At 48.5% G+C, this 26,311-nt stretch overlaps 1 protein-coding gene and 2 long non-coding RNA genes across 7 annotated transcripts; 1 reads left to right on the top strand and 2 right to left on the bottom strand.

Annotated features, from left to right (window-relative positions):
* Positions 1-358: 358 nt before the first annotated feature.
* LOC148640482 (uncharacterized) lies at positions 359-3,162 on the bottom strand. 2 transcript variants are annotated; one of them, XR_015930481.1, is made up of 5 exons: positions 3,026-3,162; positions 2,882-2,949; positions 2,383-2,789; positions 1,965-2,195; positions 359-1,651 (listed from the first exon to the last, which is right to left on the bottom strand). It is a non-coding gene; the product is annotated as an uncharacterized LOC148640482 (long non-coding RNA). The 2 variants fall into 2 exon arrangements; XR_015930482.1 differs by lacking the exon at positions 359-1,651 and having other exon boundaries at positions 1,908-2,195; positions 2,664-2,789.
* LOC148640483 (uncharacterized) lies at positions 2,691-6,145 on the top strand. The gene is made up of 2 exons (XR_015930483.1): positions 2,691-2,823; positions 2,899-6,145. It is a non-coding gene; the product is annotated as an uncharacterized LOC148640483 (long non-coding RNA).
* A 6,031-nt stretch (positions 6,146-12,176) lies between these two features.
* LOC148640484 (uncharacterized) lies at positions 12,177-26,262 on the bottom strand. 4 transcript variants are annotated; one of them, XM_088620189.1, is made up of 12 exons: positions 25,914-26,262; positions 22,732-22,792; positions 21,862-21,888; positions 20,036-20,314; positions 19,104-19,412; positions 17,776-18,075; positions 16,801-16,878; positions 16,274-16,363; positions 15,708-15,726; positions 15,231-15,268; positions 14,402-14,439; positions 12,177-12,600 (listed from the first exon to the last, which is right to left on the bottom strand). In XM_088620189.1, the coding sequence occupies exons 2-12, from the start codon at positions 22,766-22,768 to the stop codon at positions 12,406-12,408; spliced, it is 1,410 nt and encodes a 469-aa protein (XP_088476315.1). In that variant the 5' UTR covers positions 22,769-22,792; positions 25,914-26,262; the 3' UTR covers positions 12,177-12,405. The 4 variants fall into 4 exon arrangements, with proteins under 4 accessions (XP_088476315.1, XP_088476313.1, XP_088476316.1 ...); XM_088620187.1 differs by lacking the exon at positions 25,914-26,262 and adding an exon at positions 25,094-25,350; XM_088620190.1 differs by lacking the exons at positions 16,801-16,878; positions 25,914-26,262 and having other exon boundaries at positions 22,732-23,156.
* Positions 26,263-26,311: the final 49 nt, after the last annotated feature.

Raw genomic sequence — 26,311 nt, forward strand, 5'->3', positions numbered from 1 at the left:
GCCCCTTGCACAGAGACGGAGTGGAGCTCTACAGCCTGCGCAGTGTTTCAGGTCACAGGGGGACATGGACACTCTCCTCACACACAGGGGACCAGCAGGGTCCAGCCTCCTCACACACAGGATTCAGGTTACCAGACTGGAAGGAGAGTTGAGATATTACTAATGTTCATAACCAGCCTTGTGGAACAAGGGCTCTTTCCCTGCTGATGAGAATCGGCCCCCTAGCCCCCAGGCCTGACAGTCTTGAGCCAGAGATCACAGGGTGTAAAGGGATAGAAGACACAGGACCAGGTCAGACTGGCCCAGGAGAAACCCAGTCAGTGAAGCAGTGGGAAGTCAGAATGAACACTGACACTGAGAGGCAGCCCTGCTGATGGGAATGGGGAGTATGAGCTGAAGCAGGCAGGGACACAGGGCAGTTTAGTTTAAAGCTCCACAGGTATCATTGTCAGCAAACAGCCACAGAGGGAGTGTTCAGGAACAGCCAGAGAGGCAGAATGAGGGTCTCAGGAGCAGCACTGGTGCTGCTGGATACTAACAGGACAGCTGCCCTGGGGACGAGTGGAGAAGCAGCAGGAAGGTCAACAGCTCCTCCTCCCTCTAGAGACCCAGCCAGCGGCTCTTCCCTGGGGAGCCTGAGCCCCCTCTGCTTGGCCAGGAGAAGCCTCTGGGATGCCCTCTGCTGGGCTGGCAGCTCTGGCCTCTGCAGACAGTCCTTCCTCTCCTTCTCCAGGGTCACTGGGCAGGACCCCACTGGGCACCACTGTCCACCCTCCTCTCTGGGACACAGAGATACTCCCACACCACTTCTAGACACTGGGCTCTGAGCTCCCCACTGCACTGGAGACCCTGGGCTCCCAGCAGACTCCTTCCTCTCCCCCTGCTGACCCTGACCTGGGACAGGCCAGCCCCTCCACAGCCCTGAGCTCAGGTCCTGCACTGGAGAGTCTGAGTCCTGTTCTGCAAGCCACACTGTGGCCAGTCCTGTCTCAGGGCAGCCTGACAGAGAGGGACTGCGGGAGGAATATTGTCACCTTCTCACAGAGGGAGATCTGCAGGGACTCAAGGAGGCAAAGACAGACAAGGGTGTCGATACACAATGATCTTACTGACTGTTTCAGACAGGAGCTGTATCTGTTACAGCTGGAATGAGACGTGGGGAGTTTGACAGATGTACAGAGGGGTTTAGTCACAATAATCAAAACAGGATCAATTACAAAAGGATCAATACAGCCTTCAGCAAATTGTAGAATGAGAGTGAGTGTGAGAGGCCACAGACCTCCAGCTTTTACCCCGAGCTGTAAAACTGATCAGGGATTTAAAATCATAGCTGGAAAGTGACAGATCTCTGATCCAGACACATCAATAGACACACGTGTGACAGGCAGGGACAGATTTCTCCAGGACTGTGAAATGGGTCAGACAAACTGTTCTGGACTGTGGCAGAGAAGCACAGTTAACAGAATAGTGGCTGAAAGATGTGCAGGAAACACCTTCAGCACAACATCCCTCTGAGGCTCATTCAGAGCTGGTGAGAATCTCAGTCTGAGGCTCTTGGCCTGGAGCTGGTGTCTGCTGTGTCACTGAGGCTCAGGGCCAGGAGCTGGACTGGATACAGATGACATCGCGGTCAGTGGAGCACAGCTGGAAACTGAAAAGGGCTTCATTAGAACAGCCTCCATAGACACATGTAGCAGTGTCTCCGCCTGGCGGCCACACTGTGAAATGTCACCTTCTGACATCGCTTTTCACAGTGTTACTGCGACTTTAAATGTCGACATATTGAACTGATTTAGATGACATTACATTGTTCGCTTAGTCCTTTAACTTTATAATATATATCCTAGCTTGTTTTCGAGGCTGCTCTATATATTGGTCACCAGACCCCAGAATAATCAATTAACCAATTAACACTCACAGCAGTTTATTACAGCAAATAAGGGTATAAAGCATAAAACAATTACACTATGCAGCAGTGTTATAATACTGGTATCCACAGTCCCCGGTGTCTCTTATTTTGCTACCTCTGTCCTTTTCGCGCTCATTAGGGGTTCACGTTATAAATAGGGGCGGGTCTGTGCTCCAGGCCCGTGCAGGCTGGGGTCAGGGGAGGTGGGGGGGACTCCGGCGGCTCGCTGGCTGGGAGAGAGGCGGCTGGTACCCCGCTGCTCTCCCGGTACAGGCGCTTTGCTCGGCTGCCGAAAAAAAAAATGCATTAATTTTTTTACAGGTTTTAACAAAAGCAGCAACTTTTTCTACGAGAAATGCATTTTAAATGTTTTAACTCTCTCGCTTTAACCTTTACAGCAGGACAGCCGGCGTTTCGAGAGCAAGGTAAGCGGCTTCTCTCTCTCCTCACACCGGGGGTTTCGGGTTTCACACCGGGTCTCACACGGCTGGGCTCCAGTTTCCTGCGGTCAGTTACCGGTAACTCGAGTTACCAGTTTCCCCAGTTCAAGCCAAACAGAGCGGTGGGCGCGTCTTCATGCAAACCGGCTCCGGAGAAAGAAAACCCAGCCGGACCTGCAGCTGCACAGTGAGTCGATACCGGTAAGAGAGACGAAGCCCCTGTGAAAGTGGTTTTCAGTCCTAAACGAGCCTTGAAGCTGCGCTTTCCTGACCGGGTCTCTCTCGGCCTCTAGGAAGAAGAGACTCGGACTCGCCTGTGAATCCGCCGCGGAGCTCCGGTCACTCGGTACACGGGTGGGTCTGCGCTCAGGTCTCCACGCCGAGAAGGACCCGGCAGCCGCCGTTTAAAGCCCAGAGCCGCGCCAGGATCCTGCAGAAGCCTGGAATACAAACGAGAAAAAGCGTATTGTGCAGGTAAAAACACAACATACAAAACTAGCAGTTTAAAGAAGCTGAAGCACGATTTTAATACCACGTTTCTCTCCGCAGAGTCAAAGCCACAAGTCCTACAGCCCGTCCGGCAGCTCCACCGTCAGCTTTCTATAGAAAAGGGTTACAAACAGATAAATGATATAAATACAAACTTTACCAAAAGTAAGTTTCGAAATTCATTTACTTTTCCAGCCCCATCTTATGACATTTTCCACTTGGACCGAGAAAAGCCGACAGCCGTCGCCAAGGATCCCGCTCCAGATAAACGGTAAACGTGAAAAACGTTTTGTTTGCAAACTCGCTATTTAAAGGCAGAGAAGCGACTCAGGCGTCGGAACCGCTAAACAGCCGCGGATTGAAGTCTAATTGCAGACTGACCGCACCTGCCTTCTCATTCAGACTCGGCCAATAGGGGCGGCGGATCCCGGAGCTGCTCGTCTCTGCTGCTAAACAGCGCGTTTTCAAACAGGGACACGAGAGACCAAAAATCTCCTAACGGGGACAGTTAAACAAAAAATTAAAAAACATTTGAGGACAAATTTACTTTTATTCGGAGCTACTCAGCTTGCAGCCCTTCCAGTGCACTCCACTGCAGTAATCTGACTCAACCAGCTGCTTAATTACTGCTGATCCTGCTAATTATCAATTCAACAGCACTGGGTGCAGCTACACTGTAATGCAGTGGACTGAAGAGGCTGCAAGTAGCTCTGATTCCAGTATCAAGGTCCCACCTTCACACTGCAATACCCTGAGACAGGACGGGCTCCCACACTGACACTACACTGCCCACTCATGCTCTTTATTCACCTCAAGACAACACTGCTCACAGGGAACACAAATAAGGAACAAGCAGGTGTCGACTCCACACTGGAAAGGAAACAGGAAAATGGTTCTGGCTGTGGAGTCGTGTCTGTGTGTTGGGAGGCCATCAGGCTGCAGAGAAACAGGACACCTTGAGACAGAACAGGAGTCTGAAGAGGCTCTGAGACTGAAAGCAATCACTTCTACACCTGTGCTCAACCCATTACCTCACCACGTCAAGCCCAAACAGTTAATAAACCCCATTCTCAACACTCATTACTAAACCAGTTTAATTTCTCTGGTTTATACACTCTCCTGTGATGAATGTTAATGGTTCCTGCCCCTCGCCTGCTTTCTGACAGCATCCAAACCACACAGCAGCTCTCCTGCGCTTGTGTTGGGGTGAACTCGACTGTCTCAGGGGAAGGACATGGTTTCTGATGATGTGGAGTGAGTCTGAATCCTGCAGTTAGTATGTGAACATGATTCAGATATCAGGACTCTGCAGTGACAGTGTTAAGGACAATTGTAGCTGTTGTCTCACACATGAAGAAATCTCCAGAGCCAGAATAAATGTTCTTCTCAGTGTGGAATTCTCCCCTACTTGTTCCTCTGCAGCTCCACACTGACACTCCTCTCCACTCTGAACACATTCAAACAGGCAGGTTTTTCCTACAGCTGAACAATCTCCTTTCACCAACAGCCTCAGCTGCACTCCCACCCCAAGACACTCCGATCTTTTTCATGGTGCAGTGGAAGAATTCTAACAGCCCAGAACATGAACAAAGCACATTAATTCATGTCACTGGCCCTGTCAGTCAACCTCCTCCTGTCAAGGTGTACTGATACTATGGGACACTGGAAAATGCAGGTTTTCATTGGAAAGGGACAGTGTCCTCCATCAGTACTGCAATGAGTCAACTTTACAGTCAAGCAATTTGTTCTTGATCAGGACAGAAATATTATCATGGTTTTATTCTGTGGTAATTCTCTGCATACATTTGATCATATTACAATAAACAATGTTCAACTTTCTATTTTGAAGTTACTGGGACACATTCCCTTTAAATACATTTCAGAGTGTGGAAGAGGATGTGCTTGTATATCCCTCTGAGACAGTAACTGCCTGAGGTCTGAGACCCATTGAGCTCACTGCCCTCTGTAATCATCTGAGATGCTTTGCTGTTGCCACCATGTTCTTATTTAGTCTTCAGGTGATCATACTTCAATTGTTTTTCCTTCTGTCAATAGGGTTGAAATCCAGGCATTAGACCCAACAAGTTAAGGTGTTTCTACAGTTATTCTCCTGATGACCTCCTTGGTTGCATTATAAACTGACTCAAAGCTACAACACCTGAATATTTGATGTGTGTCCTCTGAGCTGAGATGTAGATGACATGCATGGTCCCTAACTAACACCACCTCTAATCCTACTCCTGTACATGTGATCTCCATCTGAGCTCAGAGGACATTGAGGTGTTGCTGGAGCTCTCAGCTCTGAGTCCACAGCCTTCAGGTTTGAGCTTCAGTGACCCAGTACACTAGTGCTGATGGAGACGGACAGGTGAAGGAGTCTCCTCATGATCTCCCCAGGCCAGGCCATGACTCTCACAGGAGGTGCTGTTCTCTGGAGCATCTGCAGCTCCTTTCTTTCTCCACACCTGAACCTGTCATCTCTGTCCTCTGAGCGCATGCTGAAGCCTGGTGGAGGGAATGTCATGGCCTGGGGATGCAGGAATGTCTCAGACTGGGTCACTCATCTTCATTGAGGATGTAGCTAATGATGGCAGCAGCAGAGTGATTTCTGAAGTTTACAGAAACAGGGTCTCTGATGCAGCAGAAAAGGCTCCATACTTACTGGACAGTGCTGCACCATGCAGCATGACAATGACCAAAGCATCCAGTCAGTGCAACCAAAGAGCTCATCAGGAGAAAACAGAAACTGGTCAAGTGTGTCTGCAGATCTCAATCCAACTTGAAGTCACTGCTTCAGCATGATACAAAGTAAAAGCATCTCAAGAACAAGTGATACCTCATCTTCAATGATGACACAGAGTACAGTGAGCTCATTTACTGGTTTACACTCTGAAATGCATCTAACCTGAATGTGTCCCAATACGTCAGACCACATGACATGATGAGGATTAATTCACCACTATTCCTGCTGTTCATCCACACTCACAGAGGTCTGAGATTATGATTTCCAAATTGAGGAGAATCTGATTGACAGGGTGAGTTGGCTTAGACCCCCACACCCTGACATCACACTGACACTCCTTCACTACAGCTGCAGCACTGAAGTCATCTGCACTAATGTGGAAGTCTGACTTGTACAATTCCTCAGGCATATTCTGTACTTGTCTAGAACTCCATTTTACATACTTGTTTCTGTATCTTGCTTGAATGTGATCAAATGTATGCAATTCCAAAAATCAACTGTATGTTTTATTCTGTTTGTTATTCATCGTCTCCTGTTCATGAATAAACAGTGCTTGACTGTAAAGTTGTGGCTCATTGCTGGGGTACTGGGTGCAGATCTAGGACGAGTCTTGCTGTATTTAACAGTGCAGGGGGTTGACATGATTTGCTGTGGAACTGAGGGACCTGTGCTCAGGGGCAAAACCCCATTTTCTCTCTTCTGATTGGTTGAAAGATCTGTCAATCAAATCACAACACCCCCCAAAATGACGCCATTCTTTTTATGATTGACAAGTGACAAGACAGTTAGCCCAATAGCATAAGCCCATCTCCAAGACCAGCCCCGGGTGAGATTTGCTTAAAGCTAATGAACTTTAATTCACTTGATACATAAACATTTTTTTCTCATTTGAGATAATTAGCATAATCAGAATATTAATTGTTAATTTTTAAAAAACATTCTCTAAAAAAAATAAGCCAGAAGTAAAATACATTTAAAATTTATCTGTGTTCAGTACAAGTGTAAACATACATTTTAGAAACCAAAAAGGACTCAAATGAAAACACTTTCCAAAGCAAAAAATAACAAAACATAAACAACAAAAAATATAAATCATTAAAATAGAAGTTATTAAAATACAAGTGACTGGTCAACTGATTTTAATACAATTTTAAATACATATGAGAGTGTTAACGCCGACATCTTACTGGCAAAACAAGCAGTAGAAAAAAAGACAAGAGTTCACACAGTAAACTTTAAAAAATAACGTTATTTTCACTAGAATTATTTTTTTTATTTAATATTAACACATATACATATAACTTATTAAAATACAAGTAACTAGTGCGCGATTTTAATAAATGCAAATTGTGGGCAAATAAGAATTAACAAACATCTTACAAAAAACAACAGAAAATCACTTTTCCGCACTTAAGCAAATTGAGCGTTTTAATTCAGTTCAAACATTAAAAACCTTAAAAAAAAACAATTTTAGCCGAAAACTAATTTTCTAGTTCATATTAACAAGATAAATGCAAATCAGCTCATTAAAATACAGCGACCGATTTTAATAAATGCAAATGAGGCGTTACCGCCGCTATCTTGCTAATCAAACTGCTGAAAGTCAGGAACGTCCAGTTTTAAATCCGCAACGATTCCGTGATGTTTCATAACGATATCAATAAAAAATAGGCCAAAAAAAGACTAAAAACCCAATAAAATCGAGAAAACGCCATTCACAAACCCCACCTCCCCATTTCGGCAGAACTTCCGGAAGGAGCCACACTGGGGGCGGGGCTTATTTACATATGAGAATCTCAGCCAATCAGAGTCCATAACGTTTCGTCCGAAAGCCAGCGACCTCTGTAGAGGGTGGGGCTGCACCGCCCTCATGCGTTGGGAGGACGAACTACAAATTAGATTAATTGTAAAACCGCTGCCTATATATTGAATATTAATAAAGGATTTTGGTGGGCAGAGCCGCGAATTATGTCGTCTCGCCTGTTTATTGGTCACTTTGGGCTCCAGGTCCTATAAATTCTGACCCGCCTGATTATCCTTTTTTCGCGCGAGAGGCGGACAGACGGTGGTAAGTAACTCGTCCAAACGCTTTTCAAGCTTTACTGCTCTGTGCATTTAAACCTGTATTAGGTCACTGTTCTACAATAATTTTCAACTCTTATTATTTTCTCCGGGTTGTGCTTCTGTTGTCTGCAGAATCCTGTGAATATTCGTTCATATAACCTGCTGCTTGCCACTGCTCTTGAAATGTACTTGTAATTCGAGACTAACAAACATCACTCTTTTTTTCAGTTTTGTGCTCTTAATCACATGTTCAGTCAGTCTGGCGGGACCATGTACGAGTCGAGAGGTAAGTTTCAGTGTTTTCTCTGCGTCTCGTTTCTCTCCAGCTCTCTCACTCCGGAGCTCGGCCAGGACTCGCGGCCCCAGTGACAGTGAGGGGAGAGTTTTACTGCCTGCTGCTCTGGTATCGACAACATGTCGGGGAAGAACCGGGGAATGGTGTCAGACAGACGGGGCGCTGCTTTCACAGCCCGGGTCAGCTCTCTTGGGCAGCTCACTGGTACCCTGGCTTGACCAAGAGGAGCGGGCTGTCGGGCTGTGGGAGCAGCTGTCTGCAGAGCCGCGGATACAGACCGTGTACCTGGCTCTGCCGTCTGTAGCTGCAGGCTGCCCTCTGGTGGCGGCCAAGAGCAACAGCGTGTGAGCTCGGGCTTCTGAAACAGTGGAGCTCACTCCAGTACTTCACTGTTCAGTCCTGTACTACCGTTCTTACTCACTGGAGTGTGAAATGTACTCTGACCCAGCTCGACTTTGAGTTTTAATGACTGAGTTCAGATGCTGATGGCATGTCCACTCCCTAACCCCACTCCTCACTCTTCTACATGTGATCATCATCCCAGCTCAGAGGAGGAGCTGAAGACCGTATGACCTCTGTCCTACATCAGCAGTGTTGAGATATTATCTGTATTTATGATCAGAACTGTGTCCACCGGCTTCACTGGGGAGAATTGTCATCTTGATCCATTTTCAGCTTCGTTCTGTATATTGATAGTTGTAAGACCTTATTCCACAAAAGTTAAAGAGCTTTGATTTCACTTAAATGTGTTAACAATTATGACATGTTTTGGTTGTTTTCATTGTGCTTCAGTGCTGTTACTGTCTGACTACAATCACTGCAGCTGTAAGACTGAATTTAACAACTACAGTCAACCTTCAATGTATCAGACACAAGCTGCTGGAGGGGAACTTTGTCAGCAACACCAGAAAGTGTTTCCCACAGTAACCCTAGGCCAATTGCTTATGATGGGTGTTACTTGATTAATATTCTTCAGCAAATTTTATACCGTATATCTGCAACACGTGAACTAAAGACCTTTACCATGACTATAAAAGGCACAGGAACAATTTTCATTTACTGTTCTTTGAAATTGTTAGCAAGTCAAAAGTTCCAGAAACCACACAAGCAGTTATACTGTATATTTTTGTCAGCGTTTTCTCTAATTTGTAATGTACAAGACATTGTGTAATAATGAACACCCCTTCCTCCTGTTACTCTATTAAACTGAGGGTTTCCTGTAATTCTCTTAAACACTTTTCTAACAATTATAGTCTCTTTTCTGTTAATCATGCTTCTGCTGTCTGTTCTTTTACAGTTTCTGATCCTCTGCCTGTCTGTAACTCGTCTGTCTTGAACAGATTTCTAGATTTCAGTTTGTCTTTAATTCTGCTGTGGCCAGTGTTCTCACTCAGTGGGAGCTGACTGAATCAATACTCTAGTGGAGAGAAGGGTAGATTCTGTATTATTGTCAATAATAATTCTTACACTTATATAGCGCTTTTCTGGACACTCCACTCAAAGCGCTTTACAGCCCCACCTGGATGATGCGACAGCAGCCATAGTGCTCCAGAATGCTCACCACACACCAGCTCTCAGTGGGGAGGAGAGCAGAGTGATGAAGCCAATTCATAGAGGGGGATTATTAGGAGGCCATGATTGGTAAGGGCCAATGGGAAATTTGGCCAGGACACCGGGGTTACACCCCTACTCTTTTCGAGAAACGCCCTGGGATTTTTAATGACCACAGACAGTCAGGACATCTGTTTTACGTCTCATCCAAAGGACGGCGCCTGTTTACAGTCTAGTGTCCCCATCACTATACTGGGGCATTAGGACCCACATGAGCCACAGGCTGAGCGCCCCCTGCTGGCCCCACTAACACCTCTTCCAGCAGCAACCTTAGTTTTCCCCAGGAGGTCTCCCATCCAGGTACTGGCCAGGCTCACACCTGCTGAGCTTCAATGGGTTGCCAGTTGTGAGTTGCAGGGTGATATGGCTGCTTTGTTTTTCAATGTGTTTTTATTGCTGGGATCTTCTCCAGCTCTCAGCCCCTCTTGCCCCTCTCTGTCAGCTCCTGTCCTCCTGTCAGGATGTTCACCTTCCCTCCTGCACTGCTGTCACCCTGAGCTCCCAGACACAGGCGCTCTTACCTCCCTCCCTGTCCAGCCAGAGTCTGGACACAGTCTGCCTCTTCCTTTCCTTCCCGACTCCTGGAGAAGACGGCGCAGGGGAAGGACTGGACAGGCCGCCGCCGGCTGCCAGGGGGCGCTCTTGCCTGCGGGTCAGAGGTCTCGGCGATGAAATGATCACGCTGTGTCAGCGAGTCATGTCCCAGCCGGGCGCAGCCTGGGGTGGGGCCAGTGAGTCTCCGGACTGCGGAAGACGGACACCCCTGTCCCCGCGGGCTCAGACTGCTCTGGTCTGCTGGGGCTGGAGGACAGCGGCGCCGGTAACCTTTCCTTGGGATTTAGTCTCTGAAATACATACGCTCTTGCTGTGCTATATCATGAAGTAACGCCTATGTGAAAGTGTAGCAACGCGATTTCTAGAGGATTTTATCCAGTAGTGGTGTGATGGTGAATATGAGCCCTCATCCTTTTACAATGTGAGGATGAAGAACCGAGAAAAAGGATGTCTAATTCTTCATTCTGTGGTTATTGGCATGTCCTGTGGTCCTCGGTCTGTAAGCACAGTCGAGCCACAGGCACAAACTGCTGTATTTAATACACTCGGGTCCCTGAACAAGCTGATAACTGACCCTCCTGTCTGTGCCAACGTTGACCTTCCTGTAGCTCACGAGAGTTCAGTGTGAGCCTTCAATCTGAGATTAAACACGTGCATGTTTAGAAATTGTGTGCGTGTGTGTGCATCGTTTGTGAGTCGACACAGATTGCGTCAGAGCTTTTGGGGGGTACTCGGGGTTAATTAGTTGTATGGTGCACTTTGCAGGCTTCTTCAGATCGGTTTAGCACAGTACTGTCGGCCAGCCTGACCTGCACCCATGGGAGAACAGTGTCTCTGGAGCTGCTCGGTCTTGGATTTTTCACTGCTCTGTTTCCTCAGCTGGAAATTTCACCGTTGCTGGGTAACAGTTCACAGACCCTACACTGCCTTTACACTCCACTCTAACTTGAAATAGAGAACAGCGTCCGTGTTCCTGTAATAAACGTGAGGGCTGCCTCCTTGGCTCTCTCTGTCCCGGGTTCGAGACTTGACTAGGGGTGCTCTGTATGTGTGGAGTTTGCATGTTCCCCCTCGGCAGCGTGGGGTTGTCTCCTGCTGTCCCAGTGTCCTCCCCCACTCCCCGGCCAGGCTGGCTGTGAGCCTTGCCGTTTCACTCAACACAACCCCCCCTACTCGTGCCGGAGAGGGGCTGGAGAAACCTGCAGACAGCAAATCTTTTTGTGTTGAATGCTGCAGCTGCGTCTTGCTGGTCGGAACCGGTACTGCTGCTCCAGACGAGCCGGCCCAAGCGAAGGCACGACACCCCGCTGCCCCCCGGTGTCTGGCTGGCAGCTCTCGCCCCTGCCGCCCGCCGAGATCGCGGATGACTCATTCCGAGGACTCGTCCGCCGGGGCCAGAAAAACTCTCCGCACAGGCGAAATAAAACCGCACTTCCCTCTCTCTCACGCCACCGCCCCGACCTCTTCAGCGGGGTCAGGGGCCGACGGGCCGTGAGGTTGAGATGACTGGGAAGCAAGAGGCACCGCAACACTGTTCTCTCTTTCCAGAAACCGCACAGGTCGCCTCTCCAACGACTGAACTTCCGCCAGAAGCAGGAGTGGGCGAGGAGCCAGGCCCCGCCGGCCGGACCGAACAGGGACTGCGGCCCCCTGGACCGGACCGGATCGGTTCCATCAGAGATGTCATTCTCCAGGATTTTATTGGAATAAACACGGATTGCAAACAAATCCCAAGTGCTCTTCATATTAATACCCAAGAGTGCAATATAGTCATAATACCAGCTCTGTGATCTCTTGAACACTCTATTATATAGCGTAGCAACAGGTGTGTAACACAGGCTTTTGAAGTGTTTGATAAAAGTCTAGAAACGTGATTTCTAGAGGATTTAATCCAGTAGTGTCAGGTCTGCCAGTTAAACTCGGAGCAGAGCCTGGAAACCTCTGTCTTGCTTGTGTTTAGATGCAATGAAACCCAAAAAAATGTCTTGCGTCTGTAAACTCACCAACATCCCGGAGTTTCAAGGCCCAGAACCTTTCAAAGCACACACAAACTCTAGGAACAAAAACATGTCACTTCAACTGTCAATTTATTGAGTAAGTGTGCATTAAAACAGCTGTACAGCTCACAATACACAGGCCTGAACACAGCTGTACAGCTCACAATACACAGGCCTGAGCACAGCTGTACAGCTCAACACACAGGCCTGAGCACAGCTGTACATTCAATGCTCAGTCCAGCCTGTGTGAGTAGGTGAACTCTTCTGCTCCCACAGTGCTCCTATGCTGTCTGAACAGGCCCTTATGATGTAGAGGAGGGCAGATCTGAGATTGTGGAGTAGGTGATGTCTTGTCCAGCCTGAACTGGCCTGTGAGCTGCAGGCGAGGACAGATCTGGGATTGTGGAGTAGGTGATGTCTTGTCCAGCCTGAACTGGCCCATGAGCTGCAGGCGAGGGCCGATCTGGGATGGTGCAGTAGGTGACGTCCTGTGCAGCCTGCAGGAGACAGACGGAGTTGCGGATCGATGGACAGGTGATCACAGAGACGTACTGGAGCAGATCTCGGAAACTCGCGGTGCCTGTGTGCAGCTACAGCTGTTGCGCTGACGTGTCTCGGCGCTGCCCGATGAGCTCAGAGGGGTGAAAGCTTCAGTGGCTCAGTCCCAGCCGCGGTGAACGACAGACAGAGCCTGGTGGGCACTAGCAGCCAGTGAAACAGCTGTCACAGCACATGGGGTTCCTTCTAGCGTTTAGACTGGGACGTGTCCTACAGGCCTCTGCAATTTGCTCTTTTAGGTGATCAGAGACCAACCAAGTGGTCTGGATAAATTACAGGAACAAACAACTAAATGAATGAATTCATTTCAGAGGTAGAGCAACCAATACTGTGTAACAGCACTTCCAAAGTCAAGCAAGTAGCATCAATACAATGACACTGTTCCACCTTTCCACAACACTTCACAATCAGCAATACTGTATAATAGTGAAAGATCAGAACACTGTACTGGGTCAGTACTCCTGTATAATACTCTAGTGTGAGTTCAGGGGACTGTACTGGGTCAGTACTCCTGTATAATACTCTAGTGTGAGATCAGGGGACTGTACTGTGCCAGTACTCCTGTATAATACTCTAGTGTGAGATCAGGGGACTGTACTGGGTCAATACTCCTGTATAATACTCTAGTGTGAGATCAGATGACTGTACTGGGTCAGTACTCCTGTATAATACTCTAGTGTGAGATCAGATCACTGTACAGGGCCAGTACTCCTGTATAATACTCTAGTGTGAGATCAGGGGACTGTACTGGGTCAGTACTCCTGTATAATACTCTAGTGTGAGATCAGATGACTGTACTGGGTCAGTACTCCTGTATAATACTGTAGTGTGAGATCAGATCACTGTACAGGGCCAGTACGCCTGTATAATACTCTAGTGTGAGATCAGGGGACTGTACTGGGTCAATACTCCTGTTTAATACTCTAGTGTGAGTTCAGGGGACTGTACTGGGTCAGTACTCCTGTATAATACTCTAGCGTGAGTTCAGGGGACTGTACTGGGTCAGTACTCCTGTATAATACTCTAGTGTGAGTTCAGGGGACTGTACTGGGTCAGTACTCCTGTATAATACTCTAGTGTAAGTTTGGATAACTATACTGGGTCAATACTCCTGTATAATACTCTAGTGTGAGATCAGATGACTGTACTGGGTCAGTACTCCTGTATAATACTCTAGTGTGAGATCAGATCACTGTACAGGGCCAGTACTCCTGTATAATACTCTAGTGTGAGATCAGGGGACTGTACTGGGTCAGTACTCCTGTATAATACTCTAGTGTGAGATCAGATGACTGTACTGGGTCAGTACTCCTGTATAATACTCTAGTGTGAGATCAGGGGACTGTACTGGGTCAATACTCCTGTATAATACTCTAGTGTGAGATCAGATGACTGTACTGGGTCAGTACTCCTGTATAATACTCTAGTGTGAGATCAGATCACTGTACAGGGCCAGTACTCCTGTATAATACTCTAGTGTGAGATCAGGGGACTGTACTGGGTCAGTACTCCTGTATAATACTCTAGTGTGAGTTTGGATAACTATACTGGGTCAGTACTCTTGTATAATACTCTAGTGTGAGTTTAGATAACTATACTGGGACAGTACTCCTGTATAATACTCTAGTGTGAGTTCAGGGGACTGTACTGGGTCAGTACTCCTGTATAATACTTTGTACGGAGTGTAAGATCAGTCGACGGTGTCTTGTTAATTATATTCTAGTTTTATACTGTACTTACTGTATTATCGCTGGAGCCTGGAGTCATGACAAGAGCATCTGTAAGAAAATAAATCTTTTACCACAAGGGGACAAAAGAAACAGGATTTCTCAGTCACAGATAAACACTCAAGTTGTAGGAATTTTAGTCTGTTCACATTCTGGTCCACATTAACATTGAGAACCTACTGTCACTGAGAGAGAGAGAGGACTTCCTTTGACTTTTAGGTGGTACTAGCCTACATAGAACAGTTTTATGTACTGTATCTACAGAGCCTGATCTACACTGTACTGTATCTACAGAGTCTGATCCACACTGTACTGTATCTACAGAGCAGGTCTACACTGTACTGTATCTACAGAGCAGGTCCACACTGTACTGTATCTACAGCGCCTGATCTACACTGTTCTGTATCTACAGAGCAGGTCCAGACTGTACTGTATCTACAGAGCAGGTCCACACTGTACTGTATCTACAGAGCCTGATCTACACTGTTCTGTATCTACAGAGCAGGTCCAGACTGTACTGTATCTACAGAGCCTGATCTACACTGTACTGTATCTACAGAGCAGATCCACACTGTACTGTATCTACAGAGCCTGATCCACACTGTACTGTATCTACAGAGCAGGTCCACACTGTACTGTATCTACAGAGCCTGATCTACACTGTACTGTATCTACAGAGCAGGTCCACACTGTACTGTATCTACAGAGCCTGATCCACACTGTACTGTATCTACAGAGCAGGTCCAGACTATACTGTATCTACAGAGCCTGATCTACACTGTACTGTAATATAATGTACTAACAGACACAAAGGTATATTCCTGGTCAGCACTGATACCTACACGGACAATCTGCAGGGACTTCGCTGGAAGCAGACCGCCTGCAGAGACACAGACAGGAGACAAGAGACATGAATCCACACAGACCAGCACGAACAGGGGCAGGCAGGCTGTTTCACTGTCATCGTGGCAAGAACTGATTATTCCACTATTAACCTTCCCAGAAACATCCTCAGAATTCACCTCCACTTCGGGAGTTTCTTACTCAGAACGTGCTTTCTGAATTCCTCATCGCTTTCCCAATTGGATTCCCAAAGGTTTCCTTCAGAGCGGAGTGTTTCCTGATATATGAACACACAGCACGTATTTGCACCAACTGAACGGTCCGTCACAGTCTAAACTGGGAGTGTTATAAAACGAGTTATCAAGCTCCCTGTGGATCAATACTGCCCTCTGCTCACACAGCAGTGTCCCAGTCTCTGTCAGGACAAGACATGAGCCTTATCAGTCAGGAAGGTATGGAGAGAAAGAAGATCTCACCCTCTCGAATTCTTCCTCTCTGAAAAAGACAAATAAAGAAACTGATATATTACATTCATATGTACTCCAGTAATAAGATACCAGTATAGTAATTCTAGACTAATCCAGTGACTCTACACCAGTCCAGATACACTTCCAATTGACTCTACACCAGTCCAGATACACAGTACAGTGACTACACCAGTATAGACACACATCCCAGTGACTCTACACCAATCCAGATACACAGTCCAGTGACTCTACACCAGTACAGACCCACAGCCCAGTGACTCAAGTCCAGTGATCTCACAGCAGTACAGACCCACAGCCCAGTGACTCCAGTCCAGTGATCTCACAGCAGTACAGACACACAGTCCAGTGACTCTACACCAGTACAGACCAACAGCCCAGTGACTCCAGTCCAGTGATCTCACAGCAGTACAGACCCACAGCCCAGTGACTCCAGTCCAGTGATCTCACAGAGTACAGACACACAGTCCAGTGACTCTACACCAGTTCAGACCCACAGTCCAGTGATCTCACAGCAGTATAGACACACAGTCCAGCACTGTTAGAAAGATACTCACTGCACCAAAACCACAGTCCAATCACCATCACCCCCACCAGGAGGAAGAGCCCAGCTGTGACACCAATCTTCCACATCAGCGACTGGTCTTCTGTGGAAAAGAAGACAGAGAGCAAGTTGAGAAAGAATGTCTGTCTCAGGGATCCTCAACCATGAACCCCAGCATTGACACTCCAGAGAGGTGAGAGGTCAGCACTGACAGTCCAGAAAGGTCAGAGGTCAGCACTGACAGTCCAGAAAGGTTAGAGGTCAGCACTGACAATCCAGAGAGGTCAGCACTGACAGTCCAGAAAGGTCAGAGGTCAGCACTGACAATCCAGAGAGGTCAGCACTGACAGTCCAGAGAGGTCAGAGGTCAGGGCGAGTATCCAGTATGTTCAGAACTGCTGGTGAGTTAGAGACCCTGCAGGGCTCAGTGGACTCTGTGCTACAGTACAGTCTCCACAATGACAGGGGAACAGCAGGTCACTCTGTCCTACAGAACCTCTAGCACACAGACAGAGAGAGAAGAGCTCAGGCTGTTCTCACCTCTCTCTCCTCTCTGAACTGTGTCTCTGGTACTGACCGTCTCAGGAGTCACTGACACTGTGGGCTTGGACAGCTCACCTGAGACAGAAGAGAGAGTTCACCTGAGAGGACACAGTGTCATATCTGCACACTGACTGACTGGACATCACAGCACATGTACAGTTCAAACAGTAACAATACCATTAGAGAAGAGCCCTGCTGTAATTATGTACAAAGGACATCTAGAGAGGTTAATAAAGATGCACTGGTTGACGATACATCACAGTATATTACTGTGATTAACACATTTGTACCTGTAGGAAACCTTGAAGCGACTCAAGATTCTGCATCAAGAGGAAAAGGAAAAGCTGAATATAAGTCCATATTCATATTGTCCTGTTTTTAACTCATCAGACCTGCATGGTTTAAAAAACAGCATCAGATTCCAACAGTACTTGTGCCTGAAGTGGAGAGGAATCCGACTGCTCCCCTGAGGAAGCTGTGTGCTGGCCAGTGTCTCCTGCCCACAGCTGCCCCCAGTGCCCACCCTCGAGAGGCCAGCGACAGCTCGAAAGACAAGACCTCTTCTACATCAAGTGTGATGAGTGATTTTCCATCACTTACAGGTTTTTGCTTTTAGCAAAGAAGAGCAATTGTTCAAATAGTTTCTCATACTCCCTTCTTCCAGCAGCAGAGATAAACATTCTTAAAACATCCCGTGCCCTTGACGAGCTGGGTGCCGTCACACTTTGTTCTAAGTATCCAGCTGCTTCTGCAGCACAGCTCTGTCCGTAAACAACATTTTTAGGATAAAACACCTTTTCTCATGAACTTTCCATTAGAGATGCTGTGAGCAGGGGCACAGCGTCTGGTCACTGTCCTCCGAAACTGAGCTGTTTCACTCAGGCGTGACTGGAGAGGGGCACGGGTCAGCCCCAGAACCCTGGATCCCTGTCACTGCTGGAAGCACTGGAGCAGGTCAGAGTCTGTCCTTACCCATCACTGTCACTGTAGCAGGGTCGCTGTGAGGTGATGGAGACTCTGAATAGTCTGTCTTCGCAGTGTACTGACACGTCACATTGACCCTCCTGACCGCACTGCGGCGCCCCCCGGTGGCCAGCTGAGCCCCAGTGAAGGACCTCCGGCAGGCTGGGTGACTCTCAGTGAGTCGCGCTCCCTCGGTGTAGAAGGAGCAGTGAGACACAGAGACAGACTGAGGCCCCTCACAGCTCAGCTCCACGGAGTCTGTCTCTCTGACCACTGCAGGGCTCACTCTCAGCTCAGGCTTCGGGACACCTGCAGGACACAATACCCCCCTCAGTGTCTGTGTCTCTGACACAGTGTGTGTGTCACACCCTCTGCAGCCAGAGGGCGCTCCTTCTCTGTCCTGTCCCTAGTTTCCGGTCTGCTGTCCTTCCTGTCCCTCTCTTTCCCTTGGGCTATATATTTCCGGGTCTTGCACTCTGTCCTCGCTCAGCTTTGAAGTTCGGATGTCCTGAGACCCGCCTAGCACCAGGGTGCCCCACGTCCGCTCCCTGAGGGCATAGGTTTCTATACGGCACTCCTGAACTCTTTGCACTAATGAGCCCGAGCCTTTTTCCCGTCTCGCCGCTACGCATATGGGTCTTTTTCCGCTCTCCTGCTCCCCACGGTTAGTCCCTTTGGACATCCGTGACAGTGTGTTTAAGAGTGTCTCACAGTCAGGACACAGTAACCCCTCAGTGTCTGTGTCTCTGACACAGTGTGTGTTTAAGAGTGTCTCACAGTCAGGACACAGTAACCCTCAGTGTCTGTGTCTGACACAGTGTGTGTTTAAGAGTGTCTCACAGTCAGGACACAGTAACCCCTCAGTGTCTGTGTCTGACACAGTGTGTGTTTAAGAGTGTCTCACAGTCAGGACACAGTAACCCCTCAGTGTCTGTGTCTCTGACACAGTGTGTGTTTAAGAGTGTCTCACAGTCAGGACACAGTAACCCTCTGTGTCTGTGTCTCTGACACAGTGTGTGTTTAAGAGTGTCTCACAGTCAGGACACAGTAACCCTCTGTGTCTGTGTCTGACACAGTGTGTGTTTACTCAGACACACTTTCATAATGATTTTGCAAACCAATTCTTAAACCTACAGAAAGCATAAAAAATGTGACATTTCAGCACTGGAATTACCTGGAGTCAGTGAGCCAGAGAGACAAGTTTGGAGTTCTGTTTTAAAATGATCTTATTTTCCTTTCCTATTATTGGTTATTTTAAACTTGTTAGCTGGAAAACACTGACATTTCTGCTGTGTTTTAAGATACATAGAGACTAGAGAAATGACTTGTTAACTCACCCAGCACCTGTACTGTGGTCTTGTCACTGCGCTGTGAGCGAGAGACTGGGTCTCTATACTCACAGCTCAGATCAACAGCAGTGTACAGCCCAGTTTGTCTCAGTCCCTGAAGAAGCTCTGTCCCAGTCACAGTGAAGAGACACTCATTCCCTGAGACTTTCAGAGTCCTGAAGACACTGGGATCTGTGTGTCTGTACAGCTCACAGCTGATTCCTTTCACAGACTCAGGAGCCACACAGGTAACAATGACAGAACTTTCTTTAGGGATATCTGAGTGACTCACACTGATGCCTGGTCTCTGTGAGTGACCTGGAAATACAGACAGTCAGAGGGTTGTTAATATCTGTGACAGGAACAGAGACAGTCAGGGGGTTGTTAATATCTGTCACTGGAACAGAGACAGTCAGGGGGTTGTTAATATCTGTGACAGGAACAGAGACAGTCAGGGGGTTGTTAATATCTGTGACAGGAACAGAGACAGTCAGGGGGTTGTTAATATCTGTGACAGGAACAGAGACAGTCAGGGGGTTGTTAATATCTGTGACAGGAACAGAGACAGTCAGGGGGTTGTTAATATCTGTGACAGGAACAGAGACAGTCAGGGGGTTGTTAATATCTGTGACAGGAACAGAGACAGTCAGGGGGTTGTTAATATCTGTGACAGGAACAGAGACAGTCAGGGGGTTGTTAATATCTGTGACAGGAACAGAGACAGTCAGGGGGTTGTTAATATCTGTCACAGGAACAGAGACAGTCAGGGGGTTGTTATCATGTGTTCTGGGAGAGTGTCAGAGTGTAGATATTACAGGATGTGTGCTGCATTAGGGTTATTTTTGTTCATGAACACAGGCAGTGACTCAGTACCAGAGTACAGCTCTCAGGATGTGAGAGTGGATCAGTGTCTCAGTGTAGGAAAGGGATCAGAGACTCACCTGGTATGATCTTTCTGTCACTGCGTGGAGAGAGAGTGCTGGGGTCTGTACCCACACTGTAGTCACAGCTCACCTCACTGCTCACATCACTCACACTCTCATTAAACACACAGGTCTTTCCTCTAGTCTTCACTGATCTGTGTGGCTGCTGTGTGTCTCCAGAGTAAAGGTTACAGCTGGTAACACTGACAGAGCTGGAAGTCTCACAGGAAATAAGGACACGTCCTTCACTGGAGATCTTCGAGCTCTCCACACCGATCTTTGGTTTCTGCAGCTCCCCTGTCAACAGAGCAAACAGGTCCTGAGCAGCACTGACAGGAGTGTTAGAGCTCTGTGTCTCATCTCTCTGGTGCTGCCCAGGACTCTTCACTGCTCCTGTCATCAGTATATCACACTGCACTGCTGCACTGCTGCACTGCTGGCTACAGGCAAAGACCCTAACCCTTACTATTCCTGTACCTGTATTGTCTGTATACAGGTTAAAAATAGTCTTTAATTTAAACAGTACGCAACTGAGAACTACAATTCCCATGATGCATCTGAGCAGAGACAGTAGATGGTTGCTCTTAACTCTACAGTCCCTGCAGTCCTACAGTACCTACAGTCTCTACACTCCTAGTCTCTACACTCCTACAGTCTCTACAGTCCCTACAGTCTCTACAGTCCCACAGTCTTTACAGACTCTACAGACTCTACAGTCCTACAGTACCTACAGTCTCTACACTCCTAGTCTCTACACTCCCACAGTCTCTACAGTCCCTAAAGTCCTACAGTCCCTACAGTCCTACAGTCCCTACAGCAGGGGTGCCCAGCCTTTTTAAGCATAAGAGCTACTTTTTCATTTGCCAGTCCAGTGCGATCTACCAGTGTGACTTTGAAGCTCTGATACAGGAAAAACAGACTGTGGGCACATCAGTACAATAACGATACCCATCACTAAAATGACAGCAAATAAAAGCAAGTGACTCAGGCTACAGAGAACCAGTAATGTTCCCCATTTTAGAGAAAAGAATATCCTACCTTAATGTGAGCACTGACACTGAGAAGCTTACCGGAGAACACTTGTAATTTGTTTTGAGCGTGTTGACACTGCTGATTGTGTCGATGACATTTGTATTGTGTCCCTGCAGCTCGACACTCAGCTCACTCAGCAGTTCAGTCAGGTCTGTGAGGACTGCTAAATCCAGAAGCCACTGGTCGTCCTCATTGGGCATATTCACCGTGTTTTTACACCTTGAGAAACTCTGATTTCAGGCAACAGCCGTCTGAACCTCGACAGAACACTTCCTGTATTACAGCACCGTTTTTATATCTTTTTTATGCCTAAAAAATCATAAATGTGAAAAAGAACCAGGGCTTTTTAAAAGTTGACCCAGGTAGTTCATAACACAACTGCAAAACCACACTGGAGACACTACCCTGAGCACAATAGCTGATGTTTAAAAAGCACACTGAGTTGTCGGAGGACTGTAATGACTGAACACATGCGTGTTCAGTCACATACTGAGAGACTGAGAGACACCGAGATACTGAGACACACTGAGATACTGAGAGACTTAGACACTGAGACACTGAAATACTGAGATACTGAGATACTGAGATACTGAGAAACACTGAGAGATACTGAGATACTGAGAAACACTGAGATACTGAGATACTGAGAAACACTGAGAGATACTGAGATACTGAGAAACACTGAGATACTGAGAGACTTAGACACTGAGACACTGAAATACTGAGATACTGAGATACTGAGATACTGAGAAACACTGAGAGACTAAAATACTGAGACACTGAGAGACACTGAGAGACATTGATGCACTGACCTTGAGCTCTGGTGTGTCCAGACAGACCTGGGAATAAATACAGAGACTGTGAGCTCACTGCCTCACACTGTTCACAAGCACTGACACACTGCACACACTGACACACTGCACACACTACACACACTGACACACTGACACACTGGACACACTGCACACACTGACACACTGCACACACTGCACACACTGCACACACTGACACACTGACACACTGACACAGTGACACAGTGACACACTGGACACACTGGACACACGGACACACGGACACAGACACACTGGACACACACACACTGACACATTGACACACTGACACACTGTACACACTGACACAGTGACACACTGGACACACACACACTGACACAGTGACACACTGGACACACTGACACAGTGACACACTGGACACACTGGACACATGGACACACTGGACACACACACACTGACACATTGACACACTGTACACACTGGACACACACTGCACACACTGTACACACACACAGTGACACAGTGACACACTGTACACACTGTACACACACACAGTGACACAGTGACACACTGTACACACTGACACACACTGACGCACAGTGACAGAGAGTCACTGAGAGACATGACAGCTCTAGTGAAACAGCAAGTGAAAGACCCCCCACTGACACAGAGACAGAGAGACAGCACTGACTCACAGAGGCACCACCAAGAAAACACACTCTGACGCCGGAGACAGGAGACAGGAGAGAGGAGAGAGGAGAGAGGGAGAGAGGGGAGAGGAGACAGGAGACAGGAGACAGGAGAGAGGAGAGAGGAGAGAGGAGAGAGGAGAGAGGAGAAAAGAGAGAGGGAGCTCCTCAGGGCGAAAGCGGGAAAGAAAGGAGCACTCACGAGCCAGGAAGAGGAGAAGAACGCAGAGAGGGGCCATGTTGTGGGAGAGGTCAGTCAGCTCCTATGAGAGTGAAGAAGTGTTTGAGGAAGTGCTCAGGGGATGAAGCACAGGAAACCACACTGCTTCTGACAGACGAGAGCAGAGAATGAGGCCACACTCAACACAGCAGGGCGCTGGGGAGAGGAGAGGACAGGGAGGCTGGGGTACAGACACAGACACACTCAACACAGCAGGGCGCTGGGGAGAGGAGAGGACAGGGAGGCTGGGGTACAGACCCAGACACACTCAACACAGCAGGGCGCTGGGGAGAGGAGAGGACAGGGAGGCTGGGGTACAGACACAGACACACTCAACACAGCAGGGCGCAGGGGAGAGGAGAGCTCAGGGAGGCTGGGGTACAGACACTCCAACACACAACACAGGGTGACACTCTTGTGTGTCGTGACAACACACTAACACACAGCACAGGGTGACATTCCTGTGTGTCGTGACAGCACAGTAACACACAGCACAGGCTGACACTCTTGTGTGTAGCTGGTAACAGCTCAGTTCAAAAAGCCAGAAGAGAAACACTCTGTATCTACTATTGGCTTCAGATGCCTGTGAGCTGATAAATGAAATCCCGTTAAACTGGGAAAGAGCAACAGTGCCGAACAGTGAAGATGAAGAAACTGTACTGATGATGTTTCATCAGTTTGATTCTCAGAGAAATAGGAAACCAAGTTTCTTCATAACACTGAGGGGCGTGCCTGCTTCTGAAAACGCCTATCATGCACAGTTCTCTGATACAGGCCCGATCGCTGCTCATCTGCTGCTTCTGCTGAAGTCACAGCTAAAAAACCACAGTATTTCTGGTCAGTTTTTGTAGCTGAGGTTAAGAGTTGTGTGATGTAAGGAACTGCAGAGAACTGGCAGATATAGTGTGTCTCTGTATCTGTAACTGGACTGGGAGAGTCAGGGGTCTGGACTGGGAGAGACTGGAGTCTGGACTGGGAGAGACTGGGGTCTGGACTGGGAGAGTCAGGGGTCTGGACTGGGAGAGTCAGGGGTCTGGGAGAGACTGGAGTTTGGACTGGGAGAGACTGGAGTCTGGACTGGGGTCTGGACTGGGAGAGACTGGGGTCTGGACTGGGAGAGACTGGAGTGAGCTACACAGTGTTAAACTGATCAGCTCCTGTTACTGTTTTTACAGAGTGTTGAACACGAGGAGGACAGAGTCAGGAAACAGCAGATAGTCACCACAGACAGTGTGACAGCTCACTGCTCACTCACTGCTGTGGGCAGCAGTCCAGAGTGAGAGCACAGAAGGAAGAGGAGACTCCTGCTCTTGGCGAGAGACTGTTCGGACGGGACAGCCTCACTCCTCACGGGTCTGGGGACTGTTCGGACAGCGGGACGCCCAGTCCGAGAGCTGGGACTACTGGGATTATAAGGGCAACGCCTCCTGCAGCTAAGAGCTCTGTCATTGCGGTTTGAAGTAACTCCAGAGACCGCATAGCGACCAGGAAACTGCAGGCCTGAGCCTCTGAAGCACAGAGCAACTCAGAGCCCCAGCCTGTCAGTGCGGGACGCTCCCTTCAGACTAAAGAGACTCAGTTCCTCCAGCCTCAGTGCGGGACGCTCCCTTCAGACTAAAGAGACTCAGTTCCTCCAGCCTCAGTGCGGGACGCTCCCTTCAGACTAAAGAGACTCAGTTCCTCCAGCCTGTCAGTGTGGGACGCTCCCTTCAGACTAAAGAGACTCAGTTCCTCCAGCCTCAGTGCGGGACGCTCCCTGCAGGCTAAAGAGATTCAGTTCCTCCAGCCTGTCAGTGCGGGACGCTCCCTGCAGGCTAAAGAGATTCAGTTCCTCCAGCCTGTCAGTGCGGGACGCTCCCTGCAGACTGAAGAGACTCAGTTCCTCCAGCCTCAGTGCGGGACGCTCCCTGCAGACTGAAGAGACGAGTTCCTCCAGCCTGTCAGTGTGGGACGCTCCCTTCAGACTAAAGAGACTCAGTTCCTCCAGCCTCAGTGCGGGACGCTCCCTGCAGACTGAAGAGACGAGTTCCTCCAGCCTATCAGCGTGGGACACTCCTTTCAGACTAAAGAGACTCAGTGCCTCAGGTACTCCTCTTCAAGCTCAGCTGCAGGGTGCATTCAGCTTCTTTTCTGCTCGACTCTGAAACACACAGGGGCTCCTCTGCTCCTCTCGTGTGCAGCTGGGCGTGTAAACAGGACTTCTGAACCCCTCTCAGCCCCCCTCTCAGTTTCAGTTCTTAATTTCTCAGATAAAAACATCAGCAATATTATCAATATGCTTCTCACAGGATAACAATAATTAATAATAATAATAATAATAATAATAATAATAATAATTCCTTACAGTTAGTACAGCACTTCTCTGGACACTCCTCTCAGGGCGCTGGACAGGAAGTGGGGATCCCCTCCACCACCAGCAGGGTGTACCCACCTGCACGATCTCCAGTCCGCTCCCACACTCCAGCTCTCAGTGGGGAGGAGAGCAGAGGGATGAGGCCAGTTCAGAGAGGGGGGTTATTAGGAGGCCATGATGGGTAAAGGCCAGGGGGAAATTTGACCAGGACACTGGGGTAACACCCCTACCCCTCTCGAGGAACGCCCTGGGATTGTTAATGACCACAGAGAGTCAGGACATCGGTTTGACGTCTCATCCGAAGGACGGCGCCTGTTTCCAGTCTAGTGTCCCCGTCGCTGTACTGGGGCGTCAGGACCCACACAGCCCGCAGGGTGAGCGCCCCCTGCTGGCCCCACTGACACCTCTCCCTGCAGCAGGCTGAGCTGTCCCAGGAGTCTCCCTGCAGGTCCTGGGTCCAGTGTGGCTCCCCCTGCTGGCAAAGCTCTATTAACACTATTACAGCATCTCTAAATAAACTGGGGAGAGGGGCTGTGATCGAGGGCTCCGGGTTTTTACATGTTTTATTCAGTAGTTCTGGTCGGAACCAGCTGTAAACAACCGGTCCGCAGAAGCGTCGGAAGAAGCCCGATAAACAGAGTAGTGAGCCAGGAAATCATTACTCGTGGTGGTGGTACCGGCGGCTCGACCCCGGATTCGGTTGGCACACCGTTGGTTGCGCTCCATCCCCGGCTAAACTTTCGCGGAACACACACAAAACAACCAAAAACTAATTAAAACAAAACAAAATCCATTTAAAGGGGTAGCTCACCTTCTCTGTCCTCCATGACGAAAACAACGCCGTTTAAAAACGGTCGACAGCGAGACAGAACCGGACTCTCGGGGTCCCGGTTTCGACACATGGACTCCCGGAACCAGAGGACAGTCGGCCGTTCCCTCACTCAACATGGCGCCCCCCCCCCTGCTTGAGCCAAACGCAGTGAAGCCTTGCGGCCGCCATTTTGAGAAAGGGCGCCGGAGCCCCGCTGCTTGGCAGCAGTTCCCATGGAGACCTGAAGTGTGCAGTACAGTTGCCACAGTTTACTGCCTAAAGCATGTCAGTGCCATCTCTTCACCTCAGCCCTAATCCACACTGACCCCTGTTCCTGGTATGCCCTTGCGTAACAGTTCTCTCTTGTACTGTGGTTTCCTGCAGCTCTTCCTCAATTA

Source organism: Lepisosteus platostomus, chromosome 25 (assembly GCF_059453375.1).
Source record: "Lepisosteus platostomus isolate fLepPlt1 chromosome 25, fLepPlt1.hap1, whole genome shotgun sequence".
Lineage (NCBI taxonomy): Eukaryota > Metazoa > Chordata > Actinopteri > Semionotiformes > Lepisosteidae > Lepisosteus > Lepisosteus platostomus.

Excerpts from the sequence above, each read along its gene's own strand:
- LOC148640484 (XM_088620189.1), bottom strand. The coding sequence starts at position 22,768 with ATGGCCCCTCTCTGCGTTCTTCTCCTCTTCCTGGCTC. Across the intron at positions 18,076-19,103 it reads GACCACAGTACAGGTGCTGG|GTGTCCCGAAGCCTGAGCTG; the intron begins GTGAGTTAACAA and ends TGTGTCCTGCAG. Across the intron at positions 16,879-17,775 it reads TGCTACAGTGACAGTGATGG|GTGAGCTGTCCAAGCCCACA; the intron begins GTAAGGACAGAC and ends CTTCTGTCTCAG.